At 35.6% G+C, this 18796-nt stretch overlaps 1 protein-coding gene across 1 annotated transcript in view; it reads left to right on the forward strand.

Annotated features, from left to right (window-relative positions):
- CFAP47 (cilia and flagella associated protein 47) overlaps nucleotides 1-18492 on the forward strand; it is a 545688-nt gene extending 527196 nt beyond the window's left edge. Inside the window, exons 66-67 of the mRNA XM_053202225.1 lie at nucleotides 12041-12209; nucleotides 16503-18492. Coding sequence (XP_053058200.1) covers nucleotides 12041-12209; nucleotides 16503-16715 — 382 coding nt within the window. The 3' untranslated portion in view covers nucleotides 16716-18492. The remainder of the gene's footprint in view (nucleotides 1-12040; nucleotides 12210-16502) is intronic.
- Nucleotides 18493-18796: the final 304 nt, after the last annotated feature.

Here is an 18796-nt window from a genome sequence, read left to right on the forward strand (position 1 = left end):
TTCCCGGTTGTGGGAAATAATTCATAGAGTTCAGACTATCTGAGCCATTGTATTCTATCCTTCTTAATATTAATTAATCACTGTGTAATATTATCCTGTATTTAACTTAATGAAAACGTAGAAACGAAAGCATTTGAATTCAAAATAACACAAATTCCATCCTTCATTGCCTTATTTGGAATTGCTTTTGACAGCTACAATTATATAATTCAATAATCAGTTATAAGAGATTACAAAGAGTTTTAAAAGTCTGAAAATTTGGGGTATACTTATAAAGGAAAACACTCAATAAAGATATAAAATGTATGAGTTTTCTGGAAGTATAGCATCATGATTATTTCGCCTAAATTGAAAAATTACTCTCATTGGTCTATTTTCTCTCCAGATCTAATTGGAAACCCCTTGCATTTGCATAGTTAGTGGAAGAGAGACATCAACCAAGGCCCATGTTTACTGTCAGAAGGAGGAAAGACTATGCATGTTACATCCTACTGAATATCCATTTTAATTCAGATACCAATATGATTCGTTTCCCCCAATGTCTTGGAAAATATCCTAATTTGTATATAGGCTCTGACCATATCTGTAAAAATATTTTACAGATATGCTGAACCTGATATTTTTTGATACAAGGTCAAGATTGCATCTATGTCTTACTCAGCCTTCTCAAAGTAATAAATTAGGAGCTCAGTTCTCACTTTCTTGATTTCTTTACATTAACTTTTTTCTCAATTCAATCCCAACTGATTTGGAACATACTTTCATACTTTCAGTTGGTGTTTGGAAAAAAGTAAGACAGTTACAAAATCAATTTCTTCGAACTGCCATTGAATTTACTTTTGTGTTTTCACTGGGCATCTTGATTTTTTTAATATCTTGAGGGTTGTTTTTTTAATGCTACAACAGAAACTGTGTGGCATATGATTCAGTTTCTAAAACAATACAGTTTTTTTATGCCCTTGTATATTTTTTAAGTCAGAGAATAAGGCAATTACGGCAATGTATTTGTGTAGAAGTAGCAAAAGGGAAACAATCATTCTTCTTTACAGTTCTTTTCTGTGTTCAGTTTTAATTAATATTACAGATATTCTTTCAAGTGTTTTATGTAAGATTAGAAGCAGCTAAAAAATTTTTGAAAATAAAAATAAAATTAGAAGCAGCTAGTATCTTTTATTATAATGTATTTCCAGAAGCATTAAGTGCCAAGAGAGTCTCAACAGAAATCTTAAATATACCTGTATTTTTATAGATTTCAATAAACATTTTCCTAGTGGATGATTGCATTTCTCAGAAATTTTAGGATATATCATCATATATGTCAAATGCACTCAAAATATGAAATAAAATTTGATTCTTATGTGCTGAACTCTGACAGCCCTCTTATATTGAGTAAATGAATTGAAGTTACTGAAATATCCAAAAATGCCAACAGAATATTTTCTAAAGTATAGATTTTAACTTTGTTCAGTTGCCCCTCTGAAGATGTAATAATGCAACCCTTATATTATTGACACAGGAGGATTTTTTTAAAGATTCAACAGAAAATAGAATTATCCTCATTAAACACATTTAGTGTGCAGATTTGGGATACATTTTTGGTACATTTTAATGATTGAAGCTCTCATGAAGGTGCAATCACATATTGATCATGTCTACAGTCATCTGAAGGCATGATTGAGCTAGCCGATCAAAATGGTTAACACTGACAGTTGGCTGTGAATGCTAGTTGTTGGCTAACAGTGCAGCTCTCGTTGGCAAATAGTGCCTACATGTAGTGTCTATATAACGTGTGTCTCAAGTAGTTGGATTTTGTACATGGTGACTTCTTCCTCACAGTATGCATTCCAAAAGAACCACATGGCATTTTCTGACATTGACCTAGAAGTTATGCAACATCACTTCAGCTACATCCTGTTGGTTACAAGAGAGTCACTATGCTGGCTTGGATTTATGAAAGGGAACAGAACGTAGGCCTCACATTTCAATGGCAGAAGTGTTAAAAGAATGTGTCAGTATGCTATGGTGGAATCTACTTCTTTGAGTATTTTAAGCGTCTTCTAAGTCAATAAACTCTCCCCAGGTTCCTCCTAGATATCATCACCAGCTGGAATTCTTCTTGAGTGACAAGGCTCAGATCATGGTTGGCAACATACCAAGCAGCAGAAGGGGGTGAATTTATTTTCTCTTCATGGATCAATTTTCTAGGGCATTTGAAAACTATGCTGTACCAAGTCTGTCTTTACATTTATATTAGGTGACTCATTGATGTAGACAAGCTACTGACTATATCCAGTTTACTTCCCATCTCTGAGGAGGCTATACCTGGTTAGGTGTTAGAAATCTCAAGTCATTCAGAAGATCTATGAAATTAGTGGGGGAACGTGTGAAAAAGAAACAAGATGGGTCAGGAAGACAGATTGACCTAACCATATTCAGCATTTGACAAGCTTCCCCACAAACCAACTCAGCATCTCCTGTTTTTTGTTCTTTTTGGGTGGTTTTTTTTGGGTTTTTGTTTGTTTGTTTGTTTGTTTGTTTTTCAGTTATCAAGAGTGAAGTAAGTTCTGAAGGTAAATGACTCTGTGCCCTAATGACTACCCATTTTTCTTGTTTGCTGAGCATACAGGGAAGGGAAAAGAGCAGAAAATACTGTATGGCAAGCCATGAAGTGGTAGCTATTCTGTCTCTTACATTAATCCCTACAACATAGAATCTCCAGGCAAGGAGGAAAGAGAAGGAGCCAAGAAAGGCTATTTTAAGAAATACAGTTCATTTTATATTTTCATTATTTAAAAGGACCATAGTTTGGGGCACCTGGGTGGCTCATTCGGTTGAGTGTCTGACTTCAGCTCAGGTCATGATCTCACAGTTCCTGGGTTCGAGCCCTGCATCTAGTTCTGTGCTAACAGGTCAGAGCCTGGAGCCTGCTTCGGATTCTGCATCTCCCCCTCTCTCTGCCCCTCCCCCGTACTCTCTCTCTCTCTCTCTCTCTCTCTCTGTCTGAAAAATAAATAAACATTAAAAAAATTAAAAAGACCATAGTTTGTTGAGGGATAATTGTGGGTATGATGATTTAGAGATGCAAAATGTTCTGAAGAGTTCGGAGAAACACATAGGAGAACTCAGAGCTTCAAAACAGCTGATCTATTGTTCTTAGTGATATTGTTATTAAAAAAAAAAACCCTGAAAATAATGGGTTTTCAGTAAAGATCACAGCTGTGTTAAATACAGGACAATATGAGTCCACTTAAGTTAATATTCGTTATCACCCCATTTTTCTTATTCCTCTGCTGCTCTACATAAGAACAACACAGTAAACAAAATAGTAAATATGTGTTTCATTCCAACTAAATGTTTAGCATGTATAGAAGTATTTAATTTTTAAGATACTACTAAATAGGTATCACTGTATCCACTTTACCTAAACACACACACACGCACAAACACACATCTTTACACAATCACTGCAAAGAACAAAGCGAATTACCAGCTTTGGTAATGTGTAGTAGGCAGAGTGTCCATTTAGATAAGATGCCTCAGCTCCTGTCTCCTCTCCAATTGACACCTCAACAGAGAAACCCTTCTTCACATCCTATCTCAGCTTAGTATCCTACCAACCTCACGTTCAGACCGTTCTGAGTTGTGGTAGGCTAGAGAACATGTCAAACCTTCGAGCTATATTTTCAGTATCAGTAGCCCTGGGGACACTGATCAATATTTCTGTTCCTTTAGAGGTTTATAGCCAGCATTAACTTTGGCAGATGTAAGCAAAATAGGCACCCTCCTGAACAGTATAATTTAAGAAATGCCACATACTTGAAGGGTTAGTTTCTATAAGTATCTGTCATAACTGGGATTTGCAATTCTTCTATCAGAAGTTTATTCTTTACTGTTAAGGTTGTTACTTTTAATTTTTTTTTCAATTTTTTCCAACTTAGGTATGATTCACAAATAAACATCGTATATATTTAAGGTGTACAACTCAACAATTTGATATACATATGCATTGTGAAATGATTCTCCAAATCACAGTAATTAACCTATCCACCTCACATAGGTACCTTTTTTGTGTGTGGCAAGAACACTAATGATTCACCGTCTTAGTAAATTTTGAGTATACAATACATTATTAACTATAGTCTCCATGCTGTACATTAGATCTCCAGAATTTATTTATCCTAGTCTGAAAGTTTGTACCCTTTGACCAAAATCCTCCCATTTCTTCCAATCCCCAGCCCCTGGGCAATCACTGTTGTACTCTGCTTATATGAGTTCTACTTTTTTTAGCTTCTACTTATATGTGAGATCATGTAGAATTTGTTTTTCTGCATCTGGTGTATTTTACGTAGCATAACGTCCTTCAAGTTCATCTATGTTGTTGCAATGACAATGTTTAACTGTTTTCTTTATGGTTTAATAATATTCCACTTTATATATAAACCACATTTTCTTTATCCACTCATCTGTTGCTGGACAGTTAGGTTATTTCTATATCTTGGCTACTATGACTAATGCTGCAATAAACATGGGAATGCAGAAATCTCTTTAAGATACTGATTTCATTTCCTTTAGATGTATAACCAGAAGTGGGATTGCTGGATCATATGGTAATTCAATTTCACTTTTTTGAGGAAACTTCATATTATTTTCCATAATGCTGTACCATTTTTAAATCCCACCAACAGCATACAAGTGTTCCCTTTATATGCATGCCACTTATTTTTTTACTTCTTGATAATATCCATTTCAACAGGGGTGAGGTGATATCTCATTGTGATTTTGATTTGCATTTCCCTGATGATTAGTGATGCTGAGCATTCTTTTCATATATTTGTTGGCCATATGTATGTCTTCTTTGCAAAAATATCTATTTAGGTCCTGTGCCCATTTTTAACAAGGTTATTTGAGGGTTTGTTTGTTTGTTTGTTTGTTTGTTTTTTGCTCTTGACTTGCATTAGTTCCTTATATATTTTGTGGTTTTTTACTGTTTATTTTTATCTTTGAGAGGCAGAGAGCGAGAGAGAGCATAAATGGGAAAGGGACAGTGAGAGAGGGAGACACAGAATCTGAAGCAGTCTCCAGCATGTGGGCTGTCGACACAGAGCCCAACATGGGGCTCAAACTCATGAACCATGAGATCATGACCTGAGCTGAAGTCGGACATTTAACGACTGAGCTAACCAGGCGCCCCCGTTTCTTATATATTTTGGATATTAGCCCCCAATCAGATACATGATTTACAAATATTTTCTCCAATTCCATAGGTTGCCTTTTCATTTTGTTGATTTTTCCCTTTGCTGTGCAGAATTTTTTTCTTTTGATATAGTCCCACTTCTTTATTTTTGCTTTTGTTGCCAGTGCTTTTGATGTCGTATCTAAACAATCATTTCCAAGACAAGACGCTTTTTCCCAGTGTTTTCTTCTTTTTTTTCACAGTTTGTTTTTATGGGATTTAGGTCTTATATTTATGTCTTTCATCCATTTTGAGTTGATTTTTGTGTGCAGTGTAAGATAGGGATCCAATTTCATTCTTCTGCATGTGGTTATCCAGTTTTTCCAGCCACATTTATTGAAAAGACTTTTTTTTTTTTTTTTTTTTTTTTGCCATTCAGGATCCTTTGACACTAAATGTGGATTTTACAATTTTTTTCCTATTTCTTTAAAAGATGACATTGGGATTTTGGTGGGAATTGCATTGATTCTGTAGATTACTTAGATTGCTTTGGGTAGTATGGACATTTTAGCAACATTAAATTTTTCCTGTCAATGAACATAGGGACATCTTTCCATTTATTTGTTTCTTCTTCAAGTTCTTTCAACATTATCTTATAGCAGTGTACAGATCTCTAACCTCCTTGGTTAAATCTATTTCTAATATTTTATTCTTTTTCATGCTCTTTTAAATGGGATGGTTTTTCAATTTTTTTTCAAGTAGTTTCTTACTATTGTATAAAAATGCAACTGATTTTTACATGTTGATTTTATATCTTGAAACTTTGCTGAATTCTAACAGAATCCTAACAGAGTCCTAACAGATGTTTTGTGTAATCATTCTCCATATACGATTATGTCATCTGCTAACAGAGATAGTGGTCTTAGAGGAACAGCTTTGGCTTTTCAGTGTTGAGTATGATGTTAGCTGTGGGCTTTTCATATGTGACCTTTATTATGTTGAAGTAATTTCCTTCTATTCCTAGATTGTTGAGTGTTTTTATCATAGAAAGGTGTTGAATTTTGTCAAATGCTTTTTCTGCATAGAGATTATTATGTATTTTTTATCCTTCATTCTGTGAAAGTGGTTTATCATACTGACTTTCTTATGTTGGACCTTCCTTATATCCTATGGATAAATCCTATTTGGACATGGTATATGATCCTATTAATGTGCAGTTGAATTCCATTTGGTGGTATTTGTTGAGGATTTTTGCATCTATATTCATCAGGGATGTTGGCCTGTAGTTTTCTTTTCTTGTATCTTTTTCTGGCGTTGATATCAGGATAATATTGCTATAAATAAATTAAGTTTGGAAGTATTCACTGCTCTGCACTAGCTTGGAGGAGTTTGAGATAGATTGGTGTTAATTCTTCTCCAAATATTTGGTAGAAGTCACCATCTGGTCCTGGGCTTTTCTTTGTTGGGAGGATTTTGATTACTGATTCAGTCTCCTTAGTATTGATAGATCTGTTCAGATTTTTTATTTCTTCATGATTCAGTCTTGGTAGATTGCATTTTTCTAGGAATTTATTCCCTTCTTCTCAGTTATACAATTTTTTGGGCATATAATTGTTCATACAGTCTCTTATGATTCTTTTTATTTCTGGAGCATCAGTTGTAATATCTCCTTTTTCATTTATGATTTTACTTATTTGAGTCTTCACTCTTAGTCTAGCTCAGTGTCAATTTTGTTGATCTTTTCAAAAAACCTACTCTTAGTTTGACTCTTGGTTGATTTTCTTAATTCTTTCTTTGTTTTATTTCTGCTCTCATCTTTATTATTTCCTTCTTTCTGCTTACTTTGGGTTGAGTTCTTTTTTTTCTACCACCTTGAGGTGTAGAATTAAGTTGTTTACTTGAGATCTTTGTTCTTTTTTAATGTAGGGTTTTTTTCACCACAAACTTCCCTCTAAGTACTACTTTTGCTGCATTATATAGGCTTTGGTATGTTGTATTTTCATTTTCATTTGTCTCAAGATATTTTCTTTGATTTCTTCTTTGACTCCTTGGTTGTTCAAGAGTTCGTTGTTTAATTTCCACACATTTGTTTATTTCCCAGTTTTCCTTCTGCTCTTGATAGCTAGTTTTATTCCACTGTGGTGGGAAAAGATAGCTGGTATAATTTCAGTCTTCTTAAGTTTATTCAGGCTTGATTTGTGACTTAACCTTTGATCTTCCCTGGAGATTGTTCTATGTGCACCTGAGTAGAATGTAAATGCTGTGGCTGTTGGATGGAATGTTCTGTATATATCTGTCAGACCATTTGGTCTGTAGTGTTGTTCTAGTCTTCTTTTTTCTTATTGATCTTCTGAGTTTCCCATCCATTATTGTAAATGGGGTATTGAAGTCTCCATTTTTTTTCAAATAGTTCATTGCTATTGTATAAAAATGCAACTGATTTTTACATATTGATTTTATATCCTACAACTTTACTGACTTCATTTATTAGTCCTAAGAGATTTTTTGTGTAATCATTCTACATATATGATTATGTCATCTGCTAACAGAGATAGTGGTCTTAGAGGAAAAGCTTTGGCTTTTCAGTGTTGAATATGATGTTATTTCTATTATTCTATTTGTCTTTTTCTCCCTTAATTCTGTCAATCTTTTGTACATACATTTAAGTGCTCTGCTGTTGGGCATATATATATAGACATGTATAATTATTATATCATTCTTATGAATTGATCTTGTCATTATATAATGTCCTTGTCTCTGGTTACAGAGTTTTATTAAGTCTATTTTGCCTAATATAAGTAAGGCTATCCACACTCTCTTTTGTTTACTGTTTGCATGGAATATCTCTTTCCTTCCTTTAACTTTCAGCTTATGTGTATCTTTAAATCTAAAGTTAGTCTTTTGTAGACAGCATATACTTGGATCTTGTTTTTTATTCAATTAGCTCTGTGTCTTGTGACTGGGGTGTCTGTTTTATATTTAAAATAATTATTGGTAGGGAAGGACTTACTGTTGTCATTTTGTTGTTTTCTCTATGTTCTTTTGTCCATCTTTTCCTTTGTTGCTGTCTTCCCTTGTGTAGTTTTGATGGGTTTTTTTTAGTGACACACTTTGATTCCCTTCTCATTTTTCTTTTTGGTATCTTCCATAGGTGTTTGTGATTACAGTGAAGATTACATAAAACAACTTACAGGTTAAAAAAATCTCTTTTAAACTAATAACCACTTTAACTGAATACAAAATCTCTATACTTTGTTAGTGATGTACAGGTTACACATTTTATATTGTGTACGATTAATACGTTTTATAATTTTTATTTTTTGTACTTTTGTCTTTTAACTTCTATGCCACAATTAAAAAATGGTTCGTAGGGGCGCCTGGGTGGCTCAGTCGGTTAAGCGTCCGACTTCGGCTCAGATCACGATCTCACAGTCCGTGAGTTCGAGCCCCACGTCAGGCTCTGTGCTGACAGCTCAGAGCCTGGAGCCTTCTTCCGATTCTGTGTCTCCCCCTCTCTCTGAACCTCCCCCGTTCATGCTCTGTCTCTCTCTGTCTCAAAAATACATAAACATTAAAAAAAAATTTTTTTTAATAAAAAAAAATGGTTCGTATACCCCCATTACAGTATTCAGTGTTGTGTATTTTTCTTTGTATTTCCCCCTACCAGTGAGCTTTGACTTTCAAATACTTTTGTGTTGCTGTTTAACATCTTTCCATTTTAATTTGAAGGACTCCCTTTAGTATGTTTTGTAAGACATGTCTAATGGTGATTAACTCCCTCAGCTTTTGTTTATCAAGAAATTCTTTATCTTCTTCATTTTTGAAGGACAGTTTTGCTAGATATAGTATTTTGGGTTGACAGTTTGTTTGCAGCAGTTTGAATATATCATCCCACTCACTTCAGGCTTACAAGGTTTCTACTGAGGAATCTGCTAATGGTCTTACAAGGGTGGCCTTGTATATGAGGAATCCTTTTTTCCTTTGCTCCTCTCAAAATTATCTTTTTGTCTTTAACTGTTGACATTTTGATTGTGTGTTTCATTGTGGAGTTCTTCAGTTTCATCCCATTTGGAATATGTTGGACTTCATGAGTCTATGTTTCTTTCCTTCCTCAGATTTGGGAGTTTTTTGGCATTATTTCTTTTAGTAAGTTTTCTTGCCCTCATTTCCCTCTTCTTTTGAGACTCATTACATGTATAGTGGTCCACTTGATGCTGTTATATAAGTCATTTAGATTTTATTTACTCTGTTTAATTTATTTTTCTTTTTGTTCCTCTAACTGAATAATTTCAAATGACATGTCTTTGAACTCCCTAATTCCTTCTGCTTGATCATATATATCCATGGTTGAACCCCTCTAGTGAATTTTTCAGGTCAGTTATTGCCGTCTTCAGCTCTAAAATTGTTTGCCCTTTTTTATATTTTCTGCCTCTTTGTTTTGTTCATGTATGGTTTTCCTGAAAGTGTCGAACATCTTCATGACAGTTATTTTGAATAATTGGTCACTAATTCCCATACTTTCATTTCTTTATGGTGTGTTTCTAGAGGTCTCTTTTGTTCCTTTAACTGGGTAATTTTTTCCTGTTTCTTCATGTTCTTTCTAACTTCGTGTTGGTATCTACACATTTGGAAAAATAGCTATCTCTCTCGGTCTTTATGGACTAGCTTCTTTCAGGGAAAGATCTTCACCACTTAGACCAAGTGGGGATCCTGGGGACCTCTCAGATTTTTTTTTGTGAGTATATCTCTCTGAACTTGTGTGTGAAGATTACTAATTAAAGGAGTTTGCTGGTTTCCTTTTTTTTTTTTTTTTTTTTTCAGGAGTTCCTAGCTTCTTGCTCTTTTGCTCTCTGTCTTCTATACTCCGGGCACTCTGAAGCAGCAGCACACCACCCAGATCTTTATTTTCCCCCTCAGCAGCCTCCAGGCATCTAGATTTTGCCACGTTCTGTCAGTTTTCTGAGACAAGATAGAAACCAGAACCTTGAGCAGCACACTGAAAATCCAGAAAATTGGACACATGTTCCACTCTTCTTTTTCCACACTTAGGGAGAAGATTTTGAGCTGTACAATTTCTGTCTGCTCTACCCTGGAACCTCTGGAGCACTACCACCCTGCCCACTTTGTTCTTAGAAGCCCCCATGCGTCTCCAGTGTGTCAGGTCCCATCAGGACTTCAAGATAAGCAAGACAGAAGCCAGTCTCTTGGGCAGCTGTCCTCACATTCCAACCAGAAGTCCAATTGTTGGATATCTGGTCCACCCTTCTGTTTCCTTCCCCGGGGAGAAATGGAAACTGAGAATTTCTTCCTAATCATGTGGTGTTGCACTGGTGAGGAGGGCAGACTGTGCTGAGAGCATGCCACGGATTTTTCTACTGACTTCCAAACAGCTGATTTTGTGCTCCCCTGGAAGACAGAAGCCTCTCAACTGGTTTCTGAATGTCTCACAATTGGAATTGATCTTTGTATTGTTGTTGCTTGGGAGAAAAGAGGTTCTGGGTCTTCTGTTCCACCAGAACCCCTGAGTATTCTGTTGTATACATTCATCTTATTTATTGCATCATGCGTCATTGCCTAGCACTGGTAGTAAGATGTTTTAAAACAACAACAATAGGGGCGCCTGGGTGGCTCAGTCGGTTGAGTGTCTGACTTCAGCTCAGGTCATGATCTTGCGGTTTGTGAGTTCGAGCCCCATGTCAGGCTCTGTGCTGACAGCGCAGAGCCTGGAGCCAGCTTCAGATTCTGTGTCTCCCTCTCTCTCTCTGCTCCTCCCCCACTTGTGCTCTGTCTCTCCCTCTATCAAAAATAAATAAAAAATATAAAAACAAATTTTGAAAAACAACAATCATAATGACTGACTGTATTAATATTGATTAATCCATATAGAGCATTTGCCACATGTCAGGTACTGAGCTAATTGCTTTATAGGGGTTATTACCTTCATTGAACAGGTATGAAAACTGAGGTCCAAAAAGGTAAGTTGTTTCAAGTTATGCACTTAGATGGAGCTGGGATTCCAGTCCAGGCCGTCCATATCCATAGTCCACTTTCTCAAACCCTCTGCGACGATACTCAGTACATTTGCTGGATGGATCACTGAGTCCCGACCAGAATCTCGCACCTCCTTTTCTGTGATTCACTGTTGGATCTGTTCTAGGAAAACCGTTCTTTGCCTTCTACTTGCATCTCCCCTGTCACGTTGGTTACAAAATTCCTCATGTACAGCCTGCCATGCAGCGTGCTCCTCCCCTGCTTTATTCTACCAGAGGAGTTTCTCAACTTCTCTCTCAGTCCTCATCTCAGATATAATCAACCTTAATGTGAAAATGGTCACTTGAATCCTAAATGCCTCTCCGTTCACTTCAGATCATAGCAACTCCTCTTCAGGCTCAAGAATCTTTTAATAAACCTGCAAAGTACTTTCATCTCACTTCACAAGTGGAAAGCTAAAGGAAAGTGAGCAATCACATTGGAATAGTCATAAAAACAAAGGCTTCCTGATGGCTGTTCTAGCCATGCATTTTAGATATGAATTTATTTACAAATGATCGCATTTTAATTTGGGACATTGACTTCTCCACATTTTTATAGAGACAGCATTTTATTCTTTGTACAATAAAAACATAAGACATAATTTAAAAAAATCTTTAGAATTCCATCTTGTCACCCTGGGAAGAATGACATTGTTCAGTAATTTTAAAAATGCCTCCTCACCATGATAAAGTAACAAGCATCAGGCTCACAGATGCATGGCAGCATTAATGTTTTAACTGTAGTCCTGTGCAACAGGATATAAACTCTATCCATCAAGTTCTCACAAAGAGTAATGATAAAACTTAAAGGTTACTATTTGTATCTTTGTTCTAGAAATCCTGAGCCATTCACTGCATACTTCCTACCTGGCAGTGATCCTGCGTTTTTTGTAAAACCTAAGGTTGGAAAACTTCTTCCTTTTGACACTGAAGGAACTCTCATCATTGTGGGTTTTAAACCCCAAATGTACAGTAGGAAGTACAAAGCAACATTAGCAATACAGGTAAAGTGATTTGTATATTCACATATTGTTTTCTGTAATAACCTATTCAAGAACTTCAGGTGATTTGAGATAGAGATTTTGGAATCTTTGATGAAGCCATAAGGTATTGCCAAAATGTTAAAGTCTAAAATGAAGAAAATTAGGGGTGCCTGGATGGCTCAGTCGTTTAAGCATCTGCCTCTCGATTGCAACTCAGGTCATGATCTTGTGGTTCGTGGGTTCGAGCCCTGTGTCGGGCTCCATGCTGACAGTGTGGAGCCTGCTTGGGATTCTCTCTGTCTCCCTCTCTTTCTCTGCCCCTCCCCTGCTCTCTTGTGCTCTCTCAAAATAAATAAATAAACTTAAATAAATAAAATGAAGAAAATTAAATAGAAGATAAAATTTATTTTTAATTGAGAAAAACAATGTAAGGTGGGCCATTAATATAAAAGTCTGCTCAAGTGATCATCTTAATAAAGTTAAGGTAAACACAATTTTGAAAATTTATGCAGCAAGCAAAATTTCTCCATAAGATTTCACACATGTATTTTGCTAATAGCTTCTAGGCTAAAGACAGCTTTCAAACTGTTTATGAAAAGATGCCTATTGCCAGTGTCTATTTTCAGTAGCACAGACACAAAGGACGTGTAGTTATGTTTCAAGACACAACCACTGGTGCCAAAGTGATTACTAGACTTCTAAATCAGACACTAATTAGGCAGTGCAATGGGCAGAAAGATGTGTTGTTGCTCTTTTAATGAATAGAGAAAAGAATAATGTTGAATATTTCTTGAGAAAATTGTTTATATTTTTCATCTTTCTGGGAGTTTTTACAACCCAGGTAATAACAATACAAAGCCTCTGGGGCCTTGCCGCACATTGCCCTTTGCTGTATTGATGCTTGGTTTAAAATGATCATATTGTACCTATTTCTTAAGAAATAATGACATACTCTTACTCTAAGGGATTAAATGATATATTTAAAAACAGGTTTACAAACGAAAATGATGTTTATTTTACCTAGTGCACAGTTGACATTTTTGAAATGAATTACTTTGGAGGCCTTCCCAACATAAGCTGTGCCTGTTTTCCCTATGTTGATTTGACAATTAAATCACTGGCAGCAGAATTGAAGGGTTTCTGTGGGAGAGTAAGTTGACATATGGGATCAAATGAAAATATGAAATTTTCATTTAGTCTGAAGTGGTACAGTTTGATAAAGCTTATGTGGAAAATTGATATTGAAATGTGTTGAAGAAATCACTTTTGTTGACTCTATTTTTATTTTGGAAAATTCCAAATGTGAATATGAAGAGAGTGAATAATTACTCCACATACACTCATCATCCAGGGTGAACACTTATCAAATCAGGGTCACTTCAAGTGTATTCTCACCCCCTTCCCCATATTCCATATTATTTTGAAGAAAATCCCAGACATCATATTATCTTCAACTATTTCCTATTAATCTCTAAAAGACCAAAATCATAACCATGATACCTTTATCACATCTGAAAATTAACAATAATCCCTTAGTATCACAACATATCAAATCTCCATTTAGTGTTCAAATTTCCAATTGACTCACGCGTCTCATATTTTTTAACTGAAAAAAAGTATTAACTTATAAGAAGTTGCAAAAATAGTACATAAAGTCCTATGAATACTTCTCCCAGCTTTTCCCAATGGTGAGATTTTATAGAGCTACAGTAATATATCAAAAGAAGGAAATTGACATTGACAAAACATTGTTAACTAAGCTAGAGGTCTTCTTCCTCCATGTATATGTGGTGTGTGTGTGTGTGTGTGTGTGTATTTCTAGACAATTTGAACCCATGTGTAGATCTGTATAACTACAATCACAACTGACATACAGAACTCTTCCAACACAACTGAGAGAATTGGTAACATTGTAGAAACTGTGTCATGCTCTTTATGGTCACGTCCAATACCATAACTCCTCCTTTACCGCAGCAACTGCTAATCTTTTCTCCATCTCTTTGATTTTCTAATTTCTAGAACATTACATGAATGGAATCATACTCTGTGTGACCTTCTGAGATTGGCTTTTTATGCTGAGCATAATGCCCTCGAGATTCATAAAAGTTATTGCAGATATCAAATCAATGATTTTGAAATCATGATTCAAACATTGTCTTTCTGACTCAAAACCCTGCTCTTAATGATGTCTCACACGATGTTTCACATGACGTCTCACATGATGCCTCACATGATAAATGTGAAGAAGTTTTAAAGTTTCATTATCTAAATAAAAATTACCCTGTATATGGTATTATCATCTTTTAAGCTATTGATGTTAAACATTAAATCAATTAATACTTATATATGAAACATATGATCTTCATTGTGCTTTACTTAGAAACAAAAATTAAGATCTTTAAGAACACTTTAGTTAAATATTAGCCCACACAAACTTCAACAACTAAATTAGCAAGCTTCATAAGTTCTCTTTCAATTAAACCATATTTAGAATCATTAAAAACTGCCTTTTCCCCACTATTAAAGAAGGCATATAGCACTAGTTTTGAGAGACTTAAGTAACTTGGTCAGACTGTTTACAAAAAGCAATGTCACTCAAAGAGAATAGGTAGTCCACTAAACTTTCCATGGTTGACATAATAAATCTTAAGTAGTTTATACAAAAATGTGAAAGCTACCAAAATTATCCAAGATAAAACATATGTTTGTGCAAAAGTAACATAGATGGACCTGTTATAGCTAGAGACATAACCAGACATAAGTAATATGTATATAAATACATTGCTTTTATGGGAATAAATCATTGTTATAAAACTGTAAGAAATGGAATATATATATATATATATATATATATATATATATTATATGTATATAATATATATCTTGGTTTGTATTTCCTCTTAAGCAAAAATCCAAAATAAGGATTCAAATCCAAGTAGCACATTTGCTATGTGATCTAAAGAAACAGATGCAGGGAAGCCAAGATGTGAGACAGAAAAGGAATAAAAACAAATAAAGAGTGCTTTATCAAGTCAATTACCATAGTGGGCAACTGGAATTTCATCTTACAGAATTTCTCTGGAAAATAGTATGGAAGACACACTGTAGACTATTTACATCAATGGGGCTAGAGAGTTGGGGGTGTTTTTACACCAATCGAACATCCTTATGTGAAGGAAAATGTTATTTAACCCAGTTATAGTATAGTTTTTGGTTCCGCTTTTACCTCTTTGATTCTGAATACACAATTACTATGAGCACTGGATGGAAGAGCCAGTTAACGACTAAAATAGGGGCATTCCAGTTGTGCAAGAAAATCCTGCACTTAACATTCTTCGATGGATATCACATTACCCCTTACACCCTGACTCATGTTATTGCAATATTCACTTAGCCTGGATTTATCCCGAATGAGTTTTCGGAACACACGTGATCCTAATCTTATCGTGGGGAAGAAGGCCTAGATAAACACAGCATCAGGAAATTCTGCAAGAGCAGTGGGATTTAAGTATGAACATAAACATGCAGAAAATGCTAGGCTTTGTAATTCACTTCTGCCGTCCTGTGCATATATACAGAAAAAAAACCAAAAACGATGGATCTTTAAAGAAATCCCTAAGTGGTACTAACTTGGATTTAGATTATGACTGTCATTAATGATTTTATACAATGCTCAGTAATTTCAAATGGTTGTATTATTTATAGACTTTCATAATCTAAGAAAACAGAAGCTCGACATATTTTACCAGTCCGTTCTATAGCCACAGTTAAATTCTCATGGATAAGTTCATCTTGGAAGGCATGGTTTCCATTAGTTGTGTAGTTCATGCTGGGCAACAGTTTCATGCAAAGAAAATAGATTGCTTCCCCTTAGATCATATGGATGCTGAGTTCACCCTTGGTGCAGACCTCTATCTCTGAGGGACCTTTTAGTGAGTGGTTCTTTTTTTTTTTTTAATGTTTATTTATTTTGAGAGGGAGGAGGAGAAGGGCATAGAGAGGGGGAGAGAGAATCCGAAGCAGGCTTTGCACTGACAGCACAGAGCCCGATGCAGGGCTCGATCCTACAAACCATGAAATTGTGACCTGAGCCGGAATCAAGAGTTGGATGCTTAACCAGCTGGTCACCCAGGTGCCCCGTGGTTCTTAATTCATAAAACCAAATGCTTTCCTGAATTTATTTTCCATGTTAATTATCTATTACCGGCACACTTTCAGTTTTGTACCTTTCCCATACCTTGCATGGAGAAGAGAGAAGGTATTCTCTCAATCCTTGAATATTTCATGTGAAATTTCTCCTCTCTTTGTTTCCAGACACCGGACATGTACTGGTTGTATGACATCAATGGGTTACCTCAAGTTACCAAGCCACCGATGAATGTCAAAGCCAAAGTTGACACTACTAACAAGATGTTTGATAGACGGCCAGTTGGTCAGCACAATTTTATCCGTGAAAATGCTAAACTCATAAGGACAGGGGTGTCCTCTACCATCAAGGGTGCGCCTTTGATGTTGAAGAATAAATAAATACTTTTTCCCAAAATATTTCTTGAGCTTCAGTAGAATTGAACATATTTTCATGATTGTTCTTTCGTCTTCTGGAGTATTTCTAAGGAGTAACGTTTCAATTATAATAGGCCTTCTCTACTTTTTAAACTGACTAAATCTATTCTCTGAATATGTTATACCTGATTTCTGTTATGTGTATCTTTGAAAATAGACTGGTTGCAAACTATTGGGATTGGTTCCCTTTTAAGTTACAGAGTACATTTGTAGCAAAAGAAAAATGATTTCAGCTTAGAAATCCATGCACATAAGTATATGTAGTCCATATGCTTCTACAGTGAGTCTTTAAACAATATAGATATATTTCAAAATGATCCTGGAGAAAATTCATTTTCTCAAAGTAAAAGAGAGCATTTTGCTCGGTAGTTGTCAGTCAGAAAAATATAATAATAAACAGCAAATACGGACCATCTTTAAGACACTTTGGCACAAAATGACTGGCTCTGCCACGAATTAGTCATTCATATGATTTTAAGCAAATCGCTTCCCCTTTTTGTGGCCTATTTTCTTACGTGCAGAACAAAAGAACTATACTAGGACAAGAATTTGCAAACCATAGATCTAGTCTGCCACTTCTTTTTATACCCCTACTAACAAATAAGAGACTTTTGCATTTTTAAAGGTTGAAAAAATTAATAGAAGAATATTAAGTAACACAAGAAAATTGCATAAAATTCAAATTTTATTGTCTATAAATAAAGTTTTATGGAAACATAGCCACAGTCATTTCTTTGTGTATTGTCTGTGCCTGTTTTTGTGCTCTAACAGCAAGGTTCAATGGACAGAAACCATAAAGCTACAAAGTTTAAAATATTTACTCTCTGGTACTTTATAGAAAAATTCGGCAACCCTGTACTAGGTCAGAAATGGCCTTTAGGAATCACTGTAAATGGACTGATTATAATTTCTTCACATGGTGTTAAGTGGAATTCTAGGGAAACGTCTATGCAGTCCATTAGTCTTGTCTGCAGATACTCAAGTAGAGGAGAGTAGAGGCCCATGTGTCCCAGATTTTTCTTCCCCAAAAAAGGACAAAAGCTAAAATTCTGTGAGTCTTCAAAAGCCTCTATTGTTCTCTGGCTCTCTAAACATGTTTCTTTGAGTATAGAGTCATAGATCATTTGTCTGTCCTTTCTTCTGCCATACCGTATGTGGGAGGAGGGGTTTGGTCAGTCTCTGAGTGTATTTCTCACAAAGCCTTTATAAAACTTCTCCAAATCCTTAGGAAAGTAAAATCATATTTGCCATGAATGTATGTAGAGATCTAAGTGCTGTTATATTTTGGTGTTTATGGTAATGCATTATATTTACATAATCTGAAACCTTCTCATATTGATCCTTCCAAGAATCACAACTGCTCTCCTATCTGAAGTGCTCCAATAATTTGAAACTGTCACACTGTACACTTTCCACTATTTCTTAGTCCAGCACTTGTGACTATCAATGGTTCCTAAGACCAAAAGGCATCACATTAATTCAGAGACTAGAGCAGTTACATGGGGAATAGAGTGAATAACCAGAAGGAAGTCTAACAATATCCACAAACTTCTTCCTTATCTCTAGAGGACAAGTAACATACTATAGTGTGCCGACATTTGTGGCTTTATATTGAAAAAGGAGTCTAAAAAGGCAGTAGGAGGTTTTACCTGGAGTTTCCTATTTGGGGACTTTGATTTGCTCTTTAGCAAGTGAATTTCCTATAGAATGAAAGATAAGATTTTTCTGGAATCTAAAGGTTCCATGTGTGCTGACACTGCACATTTAAATTTTTTTTAATGTTTTTTAATTTATTTTTGAAGGAGAGAGAGAGACATGGCATGAGTGGGGGAGGAGCACAGAGAGGGACACACAAAATTTGAAGCAGGCTCCAAGCTCTGAGCTGTCAACACAGAGCCCGACATGGGGTCTGAAGTCACCAGCCATGAGATCATGACCTGAGCCGAAGTCGGACGCTCAACCGACTGAGCCACCCAGGCGCCCCATGTTTTAAAAAGTACATAATGCTGGGGCACCTGGGTGGCTCAGTCGGTTGAGCGTCCGAC

Source organism: Acinonyx jubatus, chromosome X (genome assembly GCF_027475565.1).
Source record: "Acinonyx jubatus isolate Ajub_Pintada_27869175 chromosome X, VMU_Ajub_asm_v1.0, whole genome shotgun sequence".
Taxonomy (NCBI): domain Eukaryota; kingdom Metazoa; phylum Chordata; class Mammalia; order Carnivora; family Felidae; genus Acinonyx; species Acinonyx jubatus.